Below are 15,517 nucleotides of genomic sequence, written 5' to 3' on the forward strand. Positions count from 1 at the left end.
CTGTGAGGGGTTTCCCCTAGTTCATACTCCTCCTTCTGCTCCATAGATGATGCCATAATTCGGGACCCTTCACCAGGTGTTCCCCCCTCATCCCCCGTGTAGCAGACACTGACCTCTTGAGCATGGTAATGGAGGATGGAGGCCTATGGGCAAACTGCTCCAGCTGCACAGCACACATTCACTCTGTCGGTACCACTACAGTCTATAATCCTGTCTATGTATGCAACCGAATCATATTTTGCTGTGGGTTCGATCTAATGGGTGTCAGAATGCTATGTGAAAGCACACTAACACGTTTATATGGGCAGGTAGGTGATGAGGAGCTGAATAAAATGATGCCTTGTTCTCTGCAACCCGATGTCATATTTCCAAGAAATACATGTTTTTCTTTATATGTAAATGAGCTGTTAAGCTCTATGGGCCGGACATAGATCTCCCTGAGAGTCCGCCTCCAGAGCTTATTTTACATGAAATAGTGTTGCCAGTGTGTCAGCGGTGCATGTGCAGTCGCATCTGATATCCCATTTATTCTTAAGTCTGCACATGCACCGTTCACTGCCTTTACTAGTCAAATGTTTTGAGCAATGGCGATATGTATTCTCTTTGGCACACACTGTGTGCAAAGGACCAGAGCGGCAGTGCACTGAAGAGAAGACATATCGCCGCTGCTCAAAACATCTTGCTAGTGAAGGCAGTGGATGGTGCATGCGCATATTAAGAACAAGGGGGATAACTTGAAGATTTGACTGCGCATGTACTGCCGGCGCCATTTTGTTGGAGACCATGTTTTTTTCTTAGAGACCACAGCAGTTATTGTGCTAGTGCGATCTTTTAAACAGGAGACAGGTCCCTGACTGATCAGACATCTGACATTCAAACAGGAGGATAAATAAGGGACCAAAGCTCCAAGAAAAGACCCTGCCCATTGGCCCACCCCAATGCACAAAGAAGTCATTAAAAGAAAACTTCACACAAAACAGATTTTACTCCGTATCCCAGCACCCATCTTATTTCATGTTACTCTTCTGACTACTGTATAATGCTCTTTTTGAGCCCAGCCTCCCTTACAGATAAATTTAGGCTATAGGGTCATCCGTCTAAGATGCAAAAACTTTATGGTCACATTGGATTTAACAAATACTGGCTTTAAGTTAGTTTGGGTTTTTATTTGATTTGCGCAAATCAAATATTTTACTTACACGATACATTCAATTTATTTTTATGTACCACGTGTGTTGCTCGTTTTTAATTTGTAAAAACCTCCGTGTGTATCTACATCAGTTACGTATGGGTTTATATACTAAAAAAATCTAAGGGATTTCTGAGACTGTATTTTTTTTAGTAGACCCTTTATAAGTACCGCTCTCCTACAAGCTAAACTGCAAGAGCTGTCAGCAAAGCTTAATATTTCATGACTCTGGCTCTTTATTGTGAATAGTCTGCATGTAATCCTACATTTCCCCAATGATGCACTTGATCTATGTGGATTCTGCATCCGATCTCGCACCTGTCAAATTGTCTCCGGTCCTGATTTTTTTTTTCAATAAAGTACAACAAGATCACATTTCGGCTAAATACAGTGCAGTGGGATAATGTTGATGACCTTTTAAAGAACTGAGATCAATAAGCACAGAGGGACAATAATTGTAACTGGTAGAGTTAAAATTGGACCTACAAGGAAAGATGCAATCCCATTTTTATATATTTATTAGTGATGAGCGAACCTGCTCTGATAAGGTGTTATCCTCCATGCTCGTGTGTTAACCGAGTGTCTTCTGCGTGCTCGAATAATATGCTCGATTCCCCGCGCCTGCATGTCTCGCGGCTAACAGGCAATCCCTGCATGTGTTGCGGCTGTCTAACAGCCGTGAGACATGCAGCCGCATATTTTTTTGAGCACTCCGCACTCTTGGGTTAGCACACGAGCATTCTCGGATAACACCTTATCCGAGCACGTTCAATCATCACTAATCTTTCTACATTCTTGCCATAATTTTTTACGAAGGTTATTAGTATTGGGGCTCATGCAGACATCTGGGCAAATTGGTCCTAGCATAGACCACTAATACACGGACCGGCCGTGGCTCATCTGACCCGAGCGTGACCGCTTCATTTAGATCTGTGAGGCTGAGACGCTAGGGTCAAGAGAGCCGCGGCCGGTCCTGTGCATTGTGGTCCATGCTTGGACCGATTTGCACGGACATGTGCATGAGTGAGTAATCGTGGCCACATCCACCATTGTACATGCTTGAACATTTGGCCATATTGTCGGTCGATGTGCTGTCTGTTTGCGCACCATCCTTGATCTGTTAAAAAGGCAGCGTCTACTTCACCCGTCCATGCTGCGGTCGAACTCATGGAGCCATTCATGTTCCCTATTTACCGTGAAGGAATTAGGAAAACACTGCATTTCTGGAATTCTGGTGGTGCACAAGTAGGATAACCAAATCCATCAGCTGTGATGTTGAAATATTTGGCGCTCATATAGGTGTGTTCAAGAACTTCTTTATTGGATGAAGAAATTCCAGGAAAATGAAACGTTTCAGTCAGTATCTGACCTTCATCAGTCATCTGGGTAGTAGAGGAGATCTGTGGGGAAGTGCGCTGTGTGAGGGTCTGCAGTGTCCACTAAGGCAGGAAGCGTTGGTGTCCCACACCTATGAGTACCAAGTATCCCTATTTACCGCGGTCTGAACCTGATCATTCCCAACCAGGGCTGTGGAGTCGATAAGCCAAACCTCTCACTCTGACTCCTCAATTTCCATGACTCCGACTCCACCAAAATGGGCTCCCAACTCCACAGCCCTGTAATCCCAATGTCGTATTTTACGGTCCGTGATGCAGCTGTAATGTCCGGCCCGATCACGGGTCTCTTGACCTGGACTAGCAGCCTCATATGCCAGCAAGGCTGTTAGTAGAAAACCTGCTGCCGGGCCAAATATGGGGGAGTAACATGGACTGTAAAATGTGGTCATATTAATGCATCCTGGGGCCTCATTCAATCGTTTTGGTTTTTTTGCCGCGTATGTGTTCTATCTGCATTTTTTAAGCCTTTCTCAATGGATGCCCAGTTTTGAAGGTAACACCTCTACTTGCCCACGGAATTATGCAGCCATCGGTTATGGATGTGGATATCATTTTGGTTACAGCACCTTTAGCAAGGTTTTATCATATTCCTGTTGAATAAGAAGTTTGTCCCATTTTATTTTTTCCTTAATCCCATAAACTTTCGTACTAAGAATAAATTTGCATGCGACTGATTTATTGCAGAACTGTTCGTGTCTGACAATCCCTTCCATTCACCAAGCGCATGGATTTCTGCAATATTCTGACAATCGTACAAATATCTCCAACAAGTAGAACGGAACTCTCGATGATTATTCCATATTATTGGACAGTAATGGTGAAATAAAACCTTTTGCCTTCACAACACTGTATCATCCATGGGGATAAAATACCTGCTCTTCCTCTGGTTATTCCTTCTGGAAACGTATGAATGTATTGATTGCTGGATGTGTGTTTCCGCTGGAAGGTTTGCCTGTAAAACGCTTGAACTTGTCGGGATGGATTGGACGCTCACTGTTTAGCTGAATGCTCTGCTCACAAGGGGTATGATAACTCCCAGTTATCAAGAGGAGTAAAGGCCCCGTTACACATAACGATGTCCCAGCGATCCCACCAACGATCCGACATGGATGAGATCGCTGGGACATAGGCTGATCGCTGGTGAGCTGTCACATAGACAGCCCCTCCAGCAATCAGGACCAGCGAGCAAGCTGGTTTCCAATGTAAACATCGGGTATCTAAGAGCCGCACAGCTCTTGAATACCCGCTGTTTACCGTCGAAACCAGCTCCCAGCGTCGCTTATCGCTGGTCTCTCGCTGCCAAACGCAGCGGGAGACCAACGATCAAAAAACGGCCCAGGACGATCCTGCACGATCAGTGATACCCGGCAGGGGGGCCGGTTGCTGATCCATGTCACACACAGCGATGTCGCTGGCGGGATCGCTGTGGCGTCACAAAATCAGCGATCTCGCTGGCGAAATCGCTGTGTGTGACGGGGCCTTAACAGGGGAACAGAACAATGTAGATTTTGAAGAAGAACCTGCCAAAGTTCTATTTTAAAGAGGACTTGTCACTTGCCATAAATATCAAACTTTATTTTTTTCCTTTTAAACATGTAAATGCGGCTGTTCCTCTGAATCTGGTGCAGTTTTTCTTCTGTTCCTGCGCCTCTTTTCCTGAGATACAGCCCTCTTTCTCTGTATGTAAATCTAGTCTTTTTTTTTTTTTTTAAACAAGTGGGTGTGGCCCTTATTAACCACATCCAGTTGGCTAATAAGACTAGATTTATATACAGGGAAGACTGGGTTGTATCTCAGGAATGGAGAGGCACGTGAACAAAACAAAAACTGCACCAGATTCAGGAGAACAGCGGCTTTTAGACCAGATTAAGAAAGGACATATTTATGCCGAGTGACTTTCTGACCTCTAGGGGAAGCTTGTATTAATTTTTGGTTTATGTTGTGTCTTATCTGTTCTCATCAGTATGTGTCTTATCTCAGGACTTATAATTGGTGAGCTCTGATGTCATCATCGTTCTCAATTCTTAAACGCGATCTGGTCTCCATTCCTGTGTTTATTAGATGGCGACTTTGTAGCTGTTTGTCTCCTTTCTTATTACCCGGCATTTCCTTTCTTTTTCCTCCATCCCCTGTAATGAAGTCTCACATTGCATCGCCTGGGTGCAGCGACGGTTTATGTCCGTCAGCCGGCCCGGTGCAGATGCTGTGCAGATTTGTTTGTGTAGCACAAGTACTTGACTCCGGCAACGTTCATCAGACATGGAGTATTCATTTGATACGGTTGATCGTAGAGCAGAAAAATTAGCTGAAACGGCTCCTTTTTTAGGCAGGACGGTTTAAGTAAACAGTGTCTGTGGGAGAGGGTAATATAATATTTTGGCAGTCTCCTTTTATTTTTCTACCTTGCTTTAATAAATCTTCCAGAGCCGGGTCTCCTGATTTCTTCCCGGTGCGGAGCTGCGGGGGCCATCTCGTACATTATAGATACTCTGTGGGATTTGGGATAACACTTATCTAGGAGAATGATGAGTTTGGGGAGTCGGTACGTTGCTGGTGGCTGGTAATGCACATTTGCACTTCCAGTTATCTAAACAGGATTAAATTTGAATTGTGCTAAATAAAAAGTGGTTTGGATGTGTTTCAGCATTTATACTACTAATATATTTTCCTTATGAACGCTTCTTCACGGACATTTCCAGAAGCTCCATTTTACTTTCGCCCGTGTCCCCAGGAAGAGATTTGCCGCCTCCCAATATCAGCACATTGACCAGAGGGGGCAGTCTTTCTATCCCCGTTCCTTCATCTCTGATTTATGGACACAGAAGGGGGCTAGCTTAGCTATTCAGCTTCCTTGGACAGACAGCCCCCTTCATACACAGGTGACTTGCTGATACACTAGAGACCCGCCGGCACCCGCCGGCTCTTCGCTTTATCGGTACCAAAGTAAAAGTGGAGCTGCTGCGGCTCTATGGACCAGTTTGGGTGATAGTGATGAGATGTGTTTTTTTTTTTTTTGCATATAGTCAGGGTTTAAACTCTCCCATTCATCAAAATCCATGGGTCCATAAAAAACAAAAAAAATTGTGGACGCAATCTGAGACATTTCATCCAAGTGCTGTATGATTTTTTTTTTTTTTTTTTTTATCTTTGTGAGAAATGTTGAATTTCTTTTTTTTATGCATATTAAAAAAACTGAAAAACTAATTCTATACTGACCAAAAACCCTGGAAAATCAGGGCATTTTTTCCCCTTTATCCAATGCAAAAAGATGAAATACATTTGTCCAAATGAGGCGTTAAACCCAAGGTTCTCTGTAGCAGGCGATGCTGCCTGCCTCCAGTGCTTACACTGTGGGAGTGGCTTCAGTGTGATTGACAGCTATTATCCACAGCACAGATCCTGCTGTGCCACAGTCTTTTGTACACGACGTACATCAATGATATAATTTCTCCTGAATTCACACTACATTCACTGTTATACATTTGGCTGTTTAAGTGTTAAAAGGTTATAGGGCTATGCTTTCAATTCTTATGCGTGGGCCCCGATTCAATACAGTTTAAAGCAGAATTCTGGTGTATAACTGAGTAGCAGAATTAAAAAAAAAACAAAAAAAAAAAACACCAACACCCCCATAGTTTAAAATTAAAAGTTGGAGGCGCTGTGGACAAGTTATGCTGACAAATTCGTCATACGCAGCAAAAGTGGAATTATTTACAGCAGAAACTTGTTTCTGGCCCTGACTGGAGTGCATCTTTTTATGCTGCCATTGAAAGGTGCCCCATATTTATTAAGAATCGCATGCCTTTTAAAGGTGTTCTACAAAAATGTAATAAAATGGCCCCCAGCACATAGTTCAAACCGTAGTCTGTCATAGTCACGTGTGAGGACCACGTGCAATCTGAAGAAACACCGCTCCCGAGACCAGCCTCTCAACTGACAGAGGAGCTGTATCGGAAACATACATCTGAGTTGCTGTCAACAGGAGAAGAAATATCTTCTCGGCTGACTGAACATGGGGGGAGGGAGGACTGAGGCTGGAAAAAAATCCTTTGTGCTCAGTCAGCCTAGGAGAAGATTTTTTTTTTTTTTTCTGATGTCTCAGCTCCTACCCTCAACTCTGTTACCTGTGCTTAAAATGCACCTATCCTGTCATTGAGACACAGGTCTCAGGTGCTGTGTTTTCTACAAACTACAGCCCGGCCTGACACTGGACTAGGATGGGTTGCAGATTGAGTTATGTAACGGGGGCCATTTTATTACGTTCTTGGAGAATCCCTTTAATGGTACATCTTCCTTCAGTGCACCGTTTATTAAAATTGGCCTAAAAAAACTGCAGTCTGGATGAATTGGGGACATATGTTCCATGTTTTTTACTTGTATTTTTTTTTAATTTTGCCTTTTTTTTGTTTGTTACGAATGGGAATAAGTAGCAGATGTATGGACTTGCATAGACAAAGTTGTGCGCCTTCTCAGAACGCCGCTTACATGGACGTATTTTACATGTGCTTATGATATTTCAGCCCCAGATACTTTTATAAATGAACTCCTTTTTCTTTATCCTATTAATGTTTCATATTTAAATTGTTTTGCAGGTATAAACTGAGTGGTATGGTGCTGCCTGCATTGCGAGAATGGATGGAAAAGACATTTGGTGCTAGTCTGGATCACAAATCTACCTCCCGAGTAAGTTCAACCATTCTATTCAGCTTCTTTTTTTTTTCCCTCTTTTCCATCACACAGACTTTTTACTTGCATGTTATGAAACCTTACCCAATTGTCACAGGACTAGGGAAAATAATAATCTATGACTGCTGGATGGGAGGCCTACAACGCTCCCTACTTGCTGGCATTCCTGGCTCTTCCTTTGATTAGCGCGACGTCATCATTACGGCGTGATCACATCTATAAAAAAAGCCGTAAGATAAAGAGATTCGCAGGCCTCCTGTCCATCACTCCGGGGTCTTGCGAATTAATTCTTCCCTCTCTGGTGGCCACTTTGGTTTTCTGCTAGCTTCTCACACAAGCAGGGCAAGATGGAAGTAGAATTTGATGTCCTCCGTTAACCTTTTAAAGCCGTAGAGCTATATATTGTACCATAATGTTACCGACCTGATGGAATCTGGCTCTAACACATTGATATTTTAATGTGCTCTCCTCCAGTACCTTTTTGATACTCTCATGCTTCCCCTAGACTTTGATGACTTGGCTTTTCCTGGTTCTCCACCACTTTGAGTAATGCCAGGCTGTTCAAGGGGTATTGATCTCTTCTTGGAAGACTCCCATACTGTTCAAGTGCTACTCTCAAGTGTTCTCCAAGTCCAGTTATAGGTAGCGAATTGCATCCATCGCCCATGTTGTAATCACCAATGTTTCTCTATTAGGCATCTTTAAATGTAAGTGATGCCCCACCAGCTATTGTAAACGAGGGATTTCTCCTGGACATCAAAGCCATTGGAATTTCTTTTTCTCAAGATGTTGAGGACCGTCTTTTTCGAGCTCACGGTGAGGAACTGTATTTGTATGTGTACTTTCTAATGATCAGAAAAGCGTGCCAGTGCCCCATTCCCAGTGGGCGCTCGGAGTCCTGATCTGGCCTTATGTGATATTTTGATATGTCGGGGATAACCCTTTTAGAAGAAATTAAAAACTTGTAAAAAATGGGACAGGTCATTCAACAGCAGCCACATTGCTCTGGTCTCTGAGAGTTGGAACAGAAGAAAAGTTGATATAACAAACTTTTTTTTTTTTTTGGTGTAGACATTTGCCTAACTTCATCAAGACTAGTGTTTTTTTCAAGAGTGCGCTTGAGTAAAGGGCGCCAAATTCATTAAGATGAGTGAGACATTTTAGAGAATGTCAGCAGGTTTTTGTAATGTAATCTGAGAGTAGTGTGATGTAGAGTCAGAGACCTTGATTCCAGTGCTGTCACTTAGTAGGCTGTGTGTTGCTGTGTCAATACAATCAGTGTTTTATCAGCAGGAGATTAACACTACAGGACTGGTTGTTTTGTGCCTCCTGGTCCAACCCAACCCCCAGAGCGTGTAAAGTGTACACAGAAAGCAGCCAATCGGTGGTGTGGGCGGGGTTATACACAGCTTCGCATTCCCGAGCATTGCTAGATCTTCAGCAGAGAAAACTGTGATTGTATCAAAATGACAGCAAGCAGCCCAGCAAGTGACACATCACTGGAATCAGAGTCTCGGCAAAAAACCTGCTGACAGATTTCTTTTAATAAATATTATGCTTCTCTCAGCTGATGTGCACCAGAGTAACACGTAATTCTGCAATTTCTGCACTTTTATGGCATAAACCACAACGAATTTTCCCTCCTTCCCGCTAAGCTCCACCCATTTGTTTTGATGAATCACGGCGTGTATATGTGAAATGTTTGTGATATATATTGGCCCTTTATATATGCTGACATTCTGGACTGCACTGTTATATTCACTGCTTCTATGTAATGTTTTCCATAGGTCATTGCCTCCACGAGATGTTTGCACTCAGGGAAGGAATGTTCAAAAGAATCCCAGACATTGTCGTGTGGCCACGTAAGTGCTTCACTGTGTCTCCACTCCATTTCTACAGAGACCTGTACATTTAGGAGTAATGGAGATTGCAGAATGGTATAAAGGGAACGCAGTTGTGATATGATCCACTCGCATTGGTAGGCTGACTACCGAGTATTTTATCCGCTTCCAAAATACAAGTGAGATGCATTTGAGGCTCCGGAGACAGGCGAGTCTGACCCACATTTTCCAATTTGTGGTGATGCGGTATATCAAGGATAACACCGAGGAGATCGCGCAGATCTCACTGCTGCCACCAATATGTCAAATATAGCAGTTTGAGGGGTTCAATTAGATCCCACTGCTGTCACTTGTTCGTTAGGGGAAGCAACTCCACTGCCTACAAGCTTCAGATCAGTTACGCAAATTGACTGACGAGTGATAGACGAGGCCGCAGCTGCTTCCTTTACTGGGCTGGTTATTGAGGAACTCACAGTGAGTGTATGGTTTGTGTACATACATACCCCGGTAAAGTCACTGCCATCTCCACAATAACGAAAACATCTTCTCGCTGCCACCACCAGTCGTTTATACGTACAGGCAGATTTGACACTTGTTACAGGTACCATATGGCTTCAGGAGTGTGGTTTACAGAACAAGAGGAACAGGCCTATTACATTTTATATATTTAATCCGGAAATAGATAGGAAGTGTTTATAAAAAAAAAAAAAAAAATATACAAAGATGATCCAAAATGCCAACAAAACCATACATTGTATAGAAATTCATAAAATTAAAAAGGATAACAAAAGAGAATTGCTAAGCCTGATATCACGAAAATGGTTGAGCTTAGCGAAAAAAGATACTCCTTAAGAAAATGGCCAGAACCCTTAGCGAGCTGTAACTTCCAGGACTGACAAATGACAAAGCCCCAAACTCTGTATTTGTTAGATCAAGGTTATGTCATAGTCATAACTTAACAGGAGGGGTTAGGGTCAACAGCAGCCAACAGATTCCCTATAACTCACCGATGCTCATCTGCTTCTGTAATTACACAGGTGTGGCCCCTACCTACACACTTTCCATTTTCCCTATGATATTCCCAGCGCTGTGGTGTTTGCCTTCTGCTATTGCATATAATGCGGCCGCCTAATGAACAGGGGGTAATTAACAACCTAGTTAATCCTCTTCAGTGACATCTCTTTATGCCCCGCACAAGGTGCTTCTCCCGTCCGTGTGAAATGGGCTGTTAGACATCCATGTTCCTCCAGTGATTAGACAGCGCCAATTAAGGAGTATAGTGACTCGGAGTAGCAATTAGCGGTGTAGTCATTCCAGACAGCACAACAGTAATGGTTAAATATTATTAAACACGCCATTATCACTATTGCTATTTAATTGCACTAGGTTAACTTTACAAATAGCTTTAGGCCCATTCAAAATAGCCAAATTAGTCATTGTACATTAATTAAACCGAATAAAGGCGGTTAAATATTAGCCGGCTTAATTGTATTGCAGTTTTATGCAATTACGCTTGAAACGACTAATTCCTTACATCCAAACGAAGTGCTTACAGGGGATGTTGTAAAGCGGGACGTGACGTGGTCGGTCGCAGGATTTGCTCTGCATCAATCGCCACATATTCAATTTGAGGTTCTGAAAGCGAGATCGGGATAGAAGCGACTCTTCATATAGGATTTTGGGAAAACCTGTAGGGCGATGTAAAGTCGCACATCATACTGATAGGATCATGGTGCCAAGAAAATCCTGTGTGATGCCTTAGTTTTTACCCATTTGATCCAGATTTTACTTACTTTTTGCAAGCTGCAATTCTCAAGAATGAAGGGATTTTAATTCCATTGTTTAGTACTCGTTGCCTAGGTTACCAGCCGCCTCCTTAGTCTATAATAGGTGGCCGAAATTGTAGACCCAGAGCTTGTAAGCGCTGCTTATAAGCACCGATGCTTCAGAGGAAATCCAACTCTGCCTTCCTCATCGGACAGCATATTGGCCGGGCCAGCGGTGTAGCCATGCCGCTGCTCCAAACTCAGGAGCGTAAGCAGAAAGTGGAGGCTGGGAGGGAAGTGCGCGCGCCTGAAGATAGAGGTGGAGAATAACCTTTTAATGGCCATATAGCTTAGGAAAAAGATATATATATTTTTTAATTGTGTATGGGATTCGCACAATTCTATATAAATGGATCCAGTTTCTTAGGCCAACGTTCTTTTATTGAAATGTCAGTTTTCGACTTATTTTATTAAGAGACAGTTGCCGTGTCTATGCTTTGTCACATTGTGCTTTGTACACATGTACTGCTGATAAAAAGAAATATACTATGCAAAACTGCACACTAAAGGGGAAAAATCCCACAGCTTTCCATGAAAGTAATATGGTCATGTGCACCGAAATTATTAGGGAGTAATTCAGACTACAAAATGAAATCGTATGTCTAGTATCTAACCAGACTGCGAGCAGTTAATTGCACTGGTTTTCCATATTTCTGTAGGAACCAGTGATATCAATAGACTTTTTTTTTTTCCCTAAAATCAATATTTATTGATTTTCGAAGGATTTAACAGTGAGCAATATAAAGGCATAAAGCAGAAAGGAGCGGAAATAGGGGAGGGTAGACAGATAATGGCGGCTAAATCAGGGTACGGAGGCATTAGAGACCTAAGGACTTTGCATTCTCCTAATTGCTATTTTGTGACCTCATTGGCGAACGTGCTGGGATAAGGTGTTATCTGAGAATGCTCACGACCTAACCAAGTGACTTTGGTGTGTTAAAAAAATATGCTCGAGTCCCCGCGGCCGCATGTCCCCCTCTGTTCAACAGCCGCAACACATGCAGGCATTGCATAGCAAACAGTAAATCCATGCGTTTCTTGCGGCTGTCGAATTGCCGCAGACATGCAGCCGCTGGGACTCAAGCATATTGTTTGAGTACACCGAAGACACTGTTAGCACCCGAGCATGCTCAGATAACACCTTATTCCAGCACATTCGCTCATCACCAGTAGCCAACATTTCCGGCTAACAATAAACTGCTATAACTAAATGAGAATATTGCAGGCAGTCGTCTCTGTATGTCAGATAATGAGCATCAGCTACTATAGGGTACGGCCACCGTATAATTAGGGTTCCAAATTTGCGTTTTTCCAAATGAAAGTAGAAATGTTTTTCTCTTATAAAAAAAATCTAAATTCTGATCAAGGCATAAATCCGATTGTGATTTCTTTTTTTCCCCCGTTAGATTGTCACGACGATGTGGTACGGATTGTGGACCTGGCCTGTAAACACAATGTCTGCGTCATACCTTTTGGAGGCAAGTACACAATTCAAGCATCAGGTTTTTGTAATATTTTCAGTCTGCAATGAAAATCAGATTTGGGATGAGGGAGGAACAGTTGTATGACACTTTTTCTGTAGTCCTTTGTCATATTTGTCCTACACTGGTCAGTCTTATAAGATAGATCTGGCAGTATTACGCACGGTCAATTCATATTGGATGCTGTAGGCTTGTTCACACTCTGCATTTTTTGTGCGGAAAAAAAACGCTGCAGTTTATAATCCCAGCATAATGAATTTAATTTCCAAAATGTCAGCATGCTTCTTTTGTTTTCCTTGACCATTGTTTTTGCAGAGTTTTCTAACCATTCGAATGAATGCATAAAAACGCAGCAAAAACGCAACTAAAAGTGCATAAAGAAAAGGCATGAAACCGCTAGTAATGTACGCCACGTTTTCCCTGCCAATACCTGAGTTTTTCCATTTGGAAAGCGAACGATGCAGAAACACAGTGTGAACATACTCTGATACATAGTTCACTGCTTTATTACGCAAACCACCCGAAAGAGTTTTTTTTTTTAAATGTATTTATTTTTCAATAAAATGAGAAATTTTGGGGTCCGATTGTAAGCTGTGATACATATTGCAGGGGGAACAAGTGTCTCCAGTGCATTGGAGTGTCCTGAAGATGAGAAGAGAAGCATTGTGTCCTTGGACACGTCGCAGATGGTAAGTGGAGCCAAAATCCCGGTTGGGTGTCCATGTGGTGGAGCGTCTTGATTGTAAGAGATGAAATGTATAGTAAGATAACCAATAAAAAGTAAAATTTTTGACGTTAGGGATATGAAAAAGATCAGTTTACCCTTTGAACATGGGGTTTCTACACATTGGTTTTGTGAGGGTTGTATACCGATTTGTAACTTTTGGGGAGAACATGACCGCAGGTGTTCACTTCCCCTTAAAGCTATCGTAGCGACAATGACACCTAATGAAAGAAAACCCCATGGCGCTCCATAGTGTATCCTTATAAAATGAATGGTAACTGGAAAACCATCCAAGGGCATTGGGTAGTGTACTTGTCTTTGAAAGTTCATTTCATTATCCTTTCTGAAAGTTTTTAAGGCAGATCATAAGATGAGGACTTTAGGAGTTTAAAACTTTTAATCTCCTATTGCTAAAATTAAAAAAAGTAAGTTTTTTTTTTTTTTTTCTTCTTAATTTCTCCCCACTAGAGTCCCCCTATTTTAGCCACTCAGAAGTACAACACAGTCTGCACCTAACTAGTTTAGCTGGGCTGTTGAGCCCTATCTAGACATCCTGTCCCACAAATAGAAATTTATTTCTCGTTCATTTTCTTGACTTGGATAAAAAAGTTGTTCCATAAGCTATGTTTATCATGTTCCCACCCTAAATTAATTGACTGAGAATTGTTGTGTATGGAACAACCCCCCCCCCCTTCCCCCCTTAACTTATATGCCTGATCTTACACTATGGAAGGTACTGAAACCTATTACCCAGGGGGTCATAGTCATAAAAGGGTTAAGGCTATACCTTGGAGCTGCACATAGTAGGTAATGCACATACTGCACTGTAAGGTTTTCCAGTTCCCATTTCGGGCCTCCGTCTTGTGCCGGTACTGTCGGGTGTCCCACCTTCTTTATCACTGTCAGTGTTCAGCCTTTCACAAGATTTTCCAGCATTTGATCTCCTGTTCGTAGTGTGATTGCCTACACTTACGCAATGTTTTCCGGGTGGAATAGGCCGGGTCAGTATAAGTTCATGTATGTTTTACATGCGAAAAACATCACTGTCCTGAACAAGCTCAATAAACAGCATAGAACCGCACAAAGGCATCATTCAGCATAGAATAGAATTTTAAAGGTAATTTCAAGTATTTTGGCTGCCACATCAAGGACCTGGCATTCCCGGCTCTGCAGATGTGATTAATCTATTTCATACGACCTCTCCAAGTATAAACAGATATACGCTGCCCGGGGAGCTTTAGTCACTTGTCAACTTCTCTCGGTGCGCTGAGGAGGGCGCTATTATTGGAAGCTGTAATCATCCGGCTGAACTTTTATAAGTTCTCACAGACATTAGGGACAATCTATTTCTCTATATTATAGTTGTTTTTCACTGTAGTTTAACTATATTTGGCCCGGGATGGTGGGTTGGGGGTGGAAGTGAAATGCTGCCCTATACTTTCGCAGCTGTATCCCCCTTCTCGACGCTGCCATCATATGTCAGCTGCAGTCAATCAGTGGGCGCTTATTGGTACATCCTTCACACAAAACTGATTAAACTGTGAAGACTGCAGCCAATCTGCACTTGCTGATTGGCTGCAGTGGTCCTGTGACATCAATGTCACATGGCCACTGCGCAGCACAGAGCTGACGTCGCTGGAAAGGCACCGTTCTGGTAGTTGAGGGGGAGATAATTGTGTTTATTTTATTTATGGCACTTAAGTAGTAAAGGGAACCCATCATGTCAGAAAACACCATTAACTTGCAGATATAGGGCTAATTTGCAAGTTAATAGCGTTATGAATGTAGCTTGCCACAGTTCTGAAAGCACAGAACCCAGGAGAAAATGAACTTTATTGCTCCCCTGGAGCTGCCAGCTCTCAGTCATGCAGGCGTGTCCATATCAATTTTTTTTTTTTTTTTTCATAAATGTGTTTTATTAAACTTTTCAAAATAAGGTACAACAATCCAGAAAGATGATATACATTTGAATACACCAGAAAGAAAGACAAAACTAGCTTGTAATCCTAGACATCTCAAATCAGACACGTCATGTCCATTCACATTTTAGTAACCTTTGGACTAATCATTCTGAGATTGTGTAGGAAAAAGGCAGATATAGAGAAATAAAGTCAAGAAGAAGGGAGAAAGTGGGTAAGAAATGGGGGCAGGGGAGGGGAAACTAAACTAACCTCGGTCCCAGCTACCCTACGAAAATTATGGAAACTCAGTTAACCAGCCCGGAAACTCCGAACTCTCCTTGAATGTCTCCCAGAGGAACCACATTTATCCCCGCTCGGTCACAGATTCGTCATTTGAGCCATCAGCGACTCCATTCGGGTCACTCTATCCATCTCGGACACCCACTCCACCGCAGACAGAATCCTTGTCGCT

The 15,517-nt window shown here is 42.5% G+C and overlaps 1 protein-coding gene across 1 annotated transcript in view; it reads left to right on the forward strand.

Annotated features, from left to right (window-relative positions):
* AGPS (alkylglycerone phosphate synthase) overlaps positions 1-15,517 on the forward strand; it is a 214,174-nt gene that overhangs the window by 57,876 nt on the left and 140,781 nt on the right. The window contains exons 3-7 of the mRNA XM_073577433.1: positions 7,179-7,269; positions 7,968-8,088; positions 9,060-9,134; positions 12,346-12,417; positions 13,030-13,109. Of these exons, the coding sequence (XP_073433534.1) occupies positions 7,179-7,269; positions 7,968-8,088; positions 9,060-9,134; positions 12,346-12,417; positions 13,030-13,109 (439 nt within the window). The remainder of the gene's footprint in view (positions 1-7,178; positions 7,270-7,967; positions 8,089-9,059; positions 9,135-12,345; positions 12,418-13,029; positions 13,110-15,517) is intronic.

This window comes from Dendrobates tinctorius, unplaced genomic scaffold (genome assembly GCF_039654945.1).
Source record: "Dendrobates tinctorius isolate UK_male_01 unplaced genomic scaffold, ASM3965494v1 ptg000056l, whole genome shotgun sequence".
In the NCBI taxonomy this organism is placed as follows: Eukaryota; Metazoa; Chordata; class Amphibia; order Anura; family Dendrobatidae; genus Dendrobates; species Dendrobates tinctorius.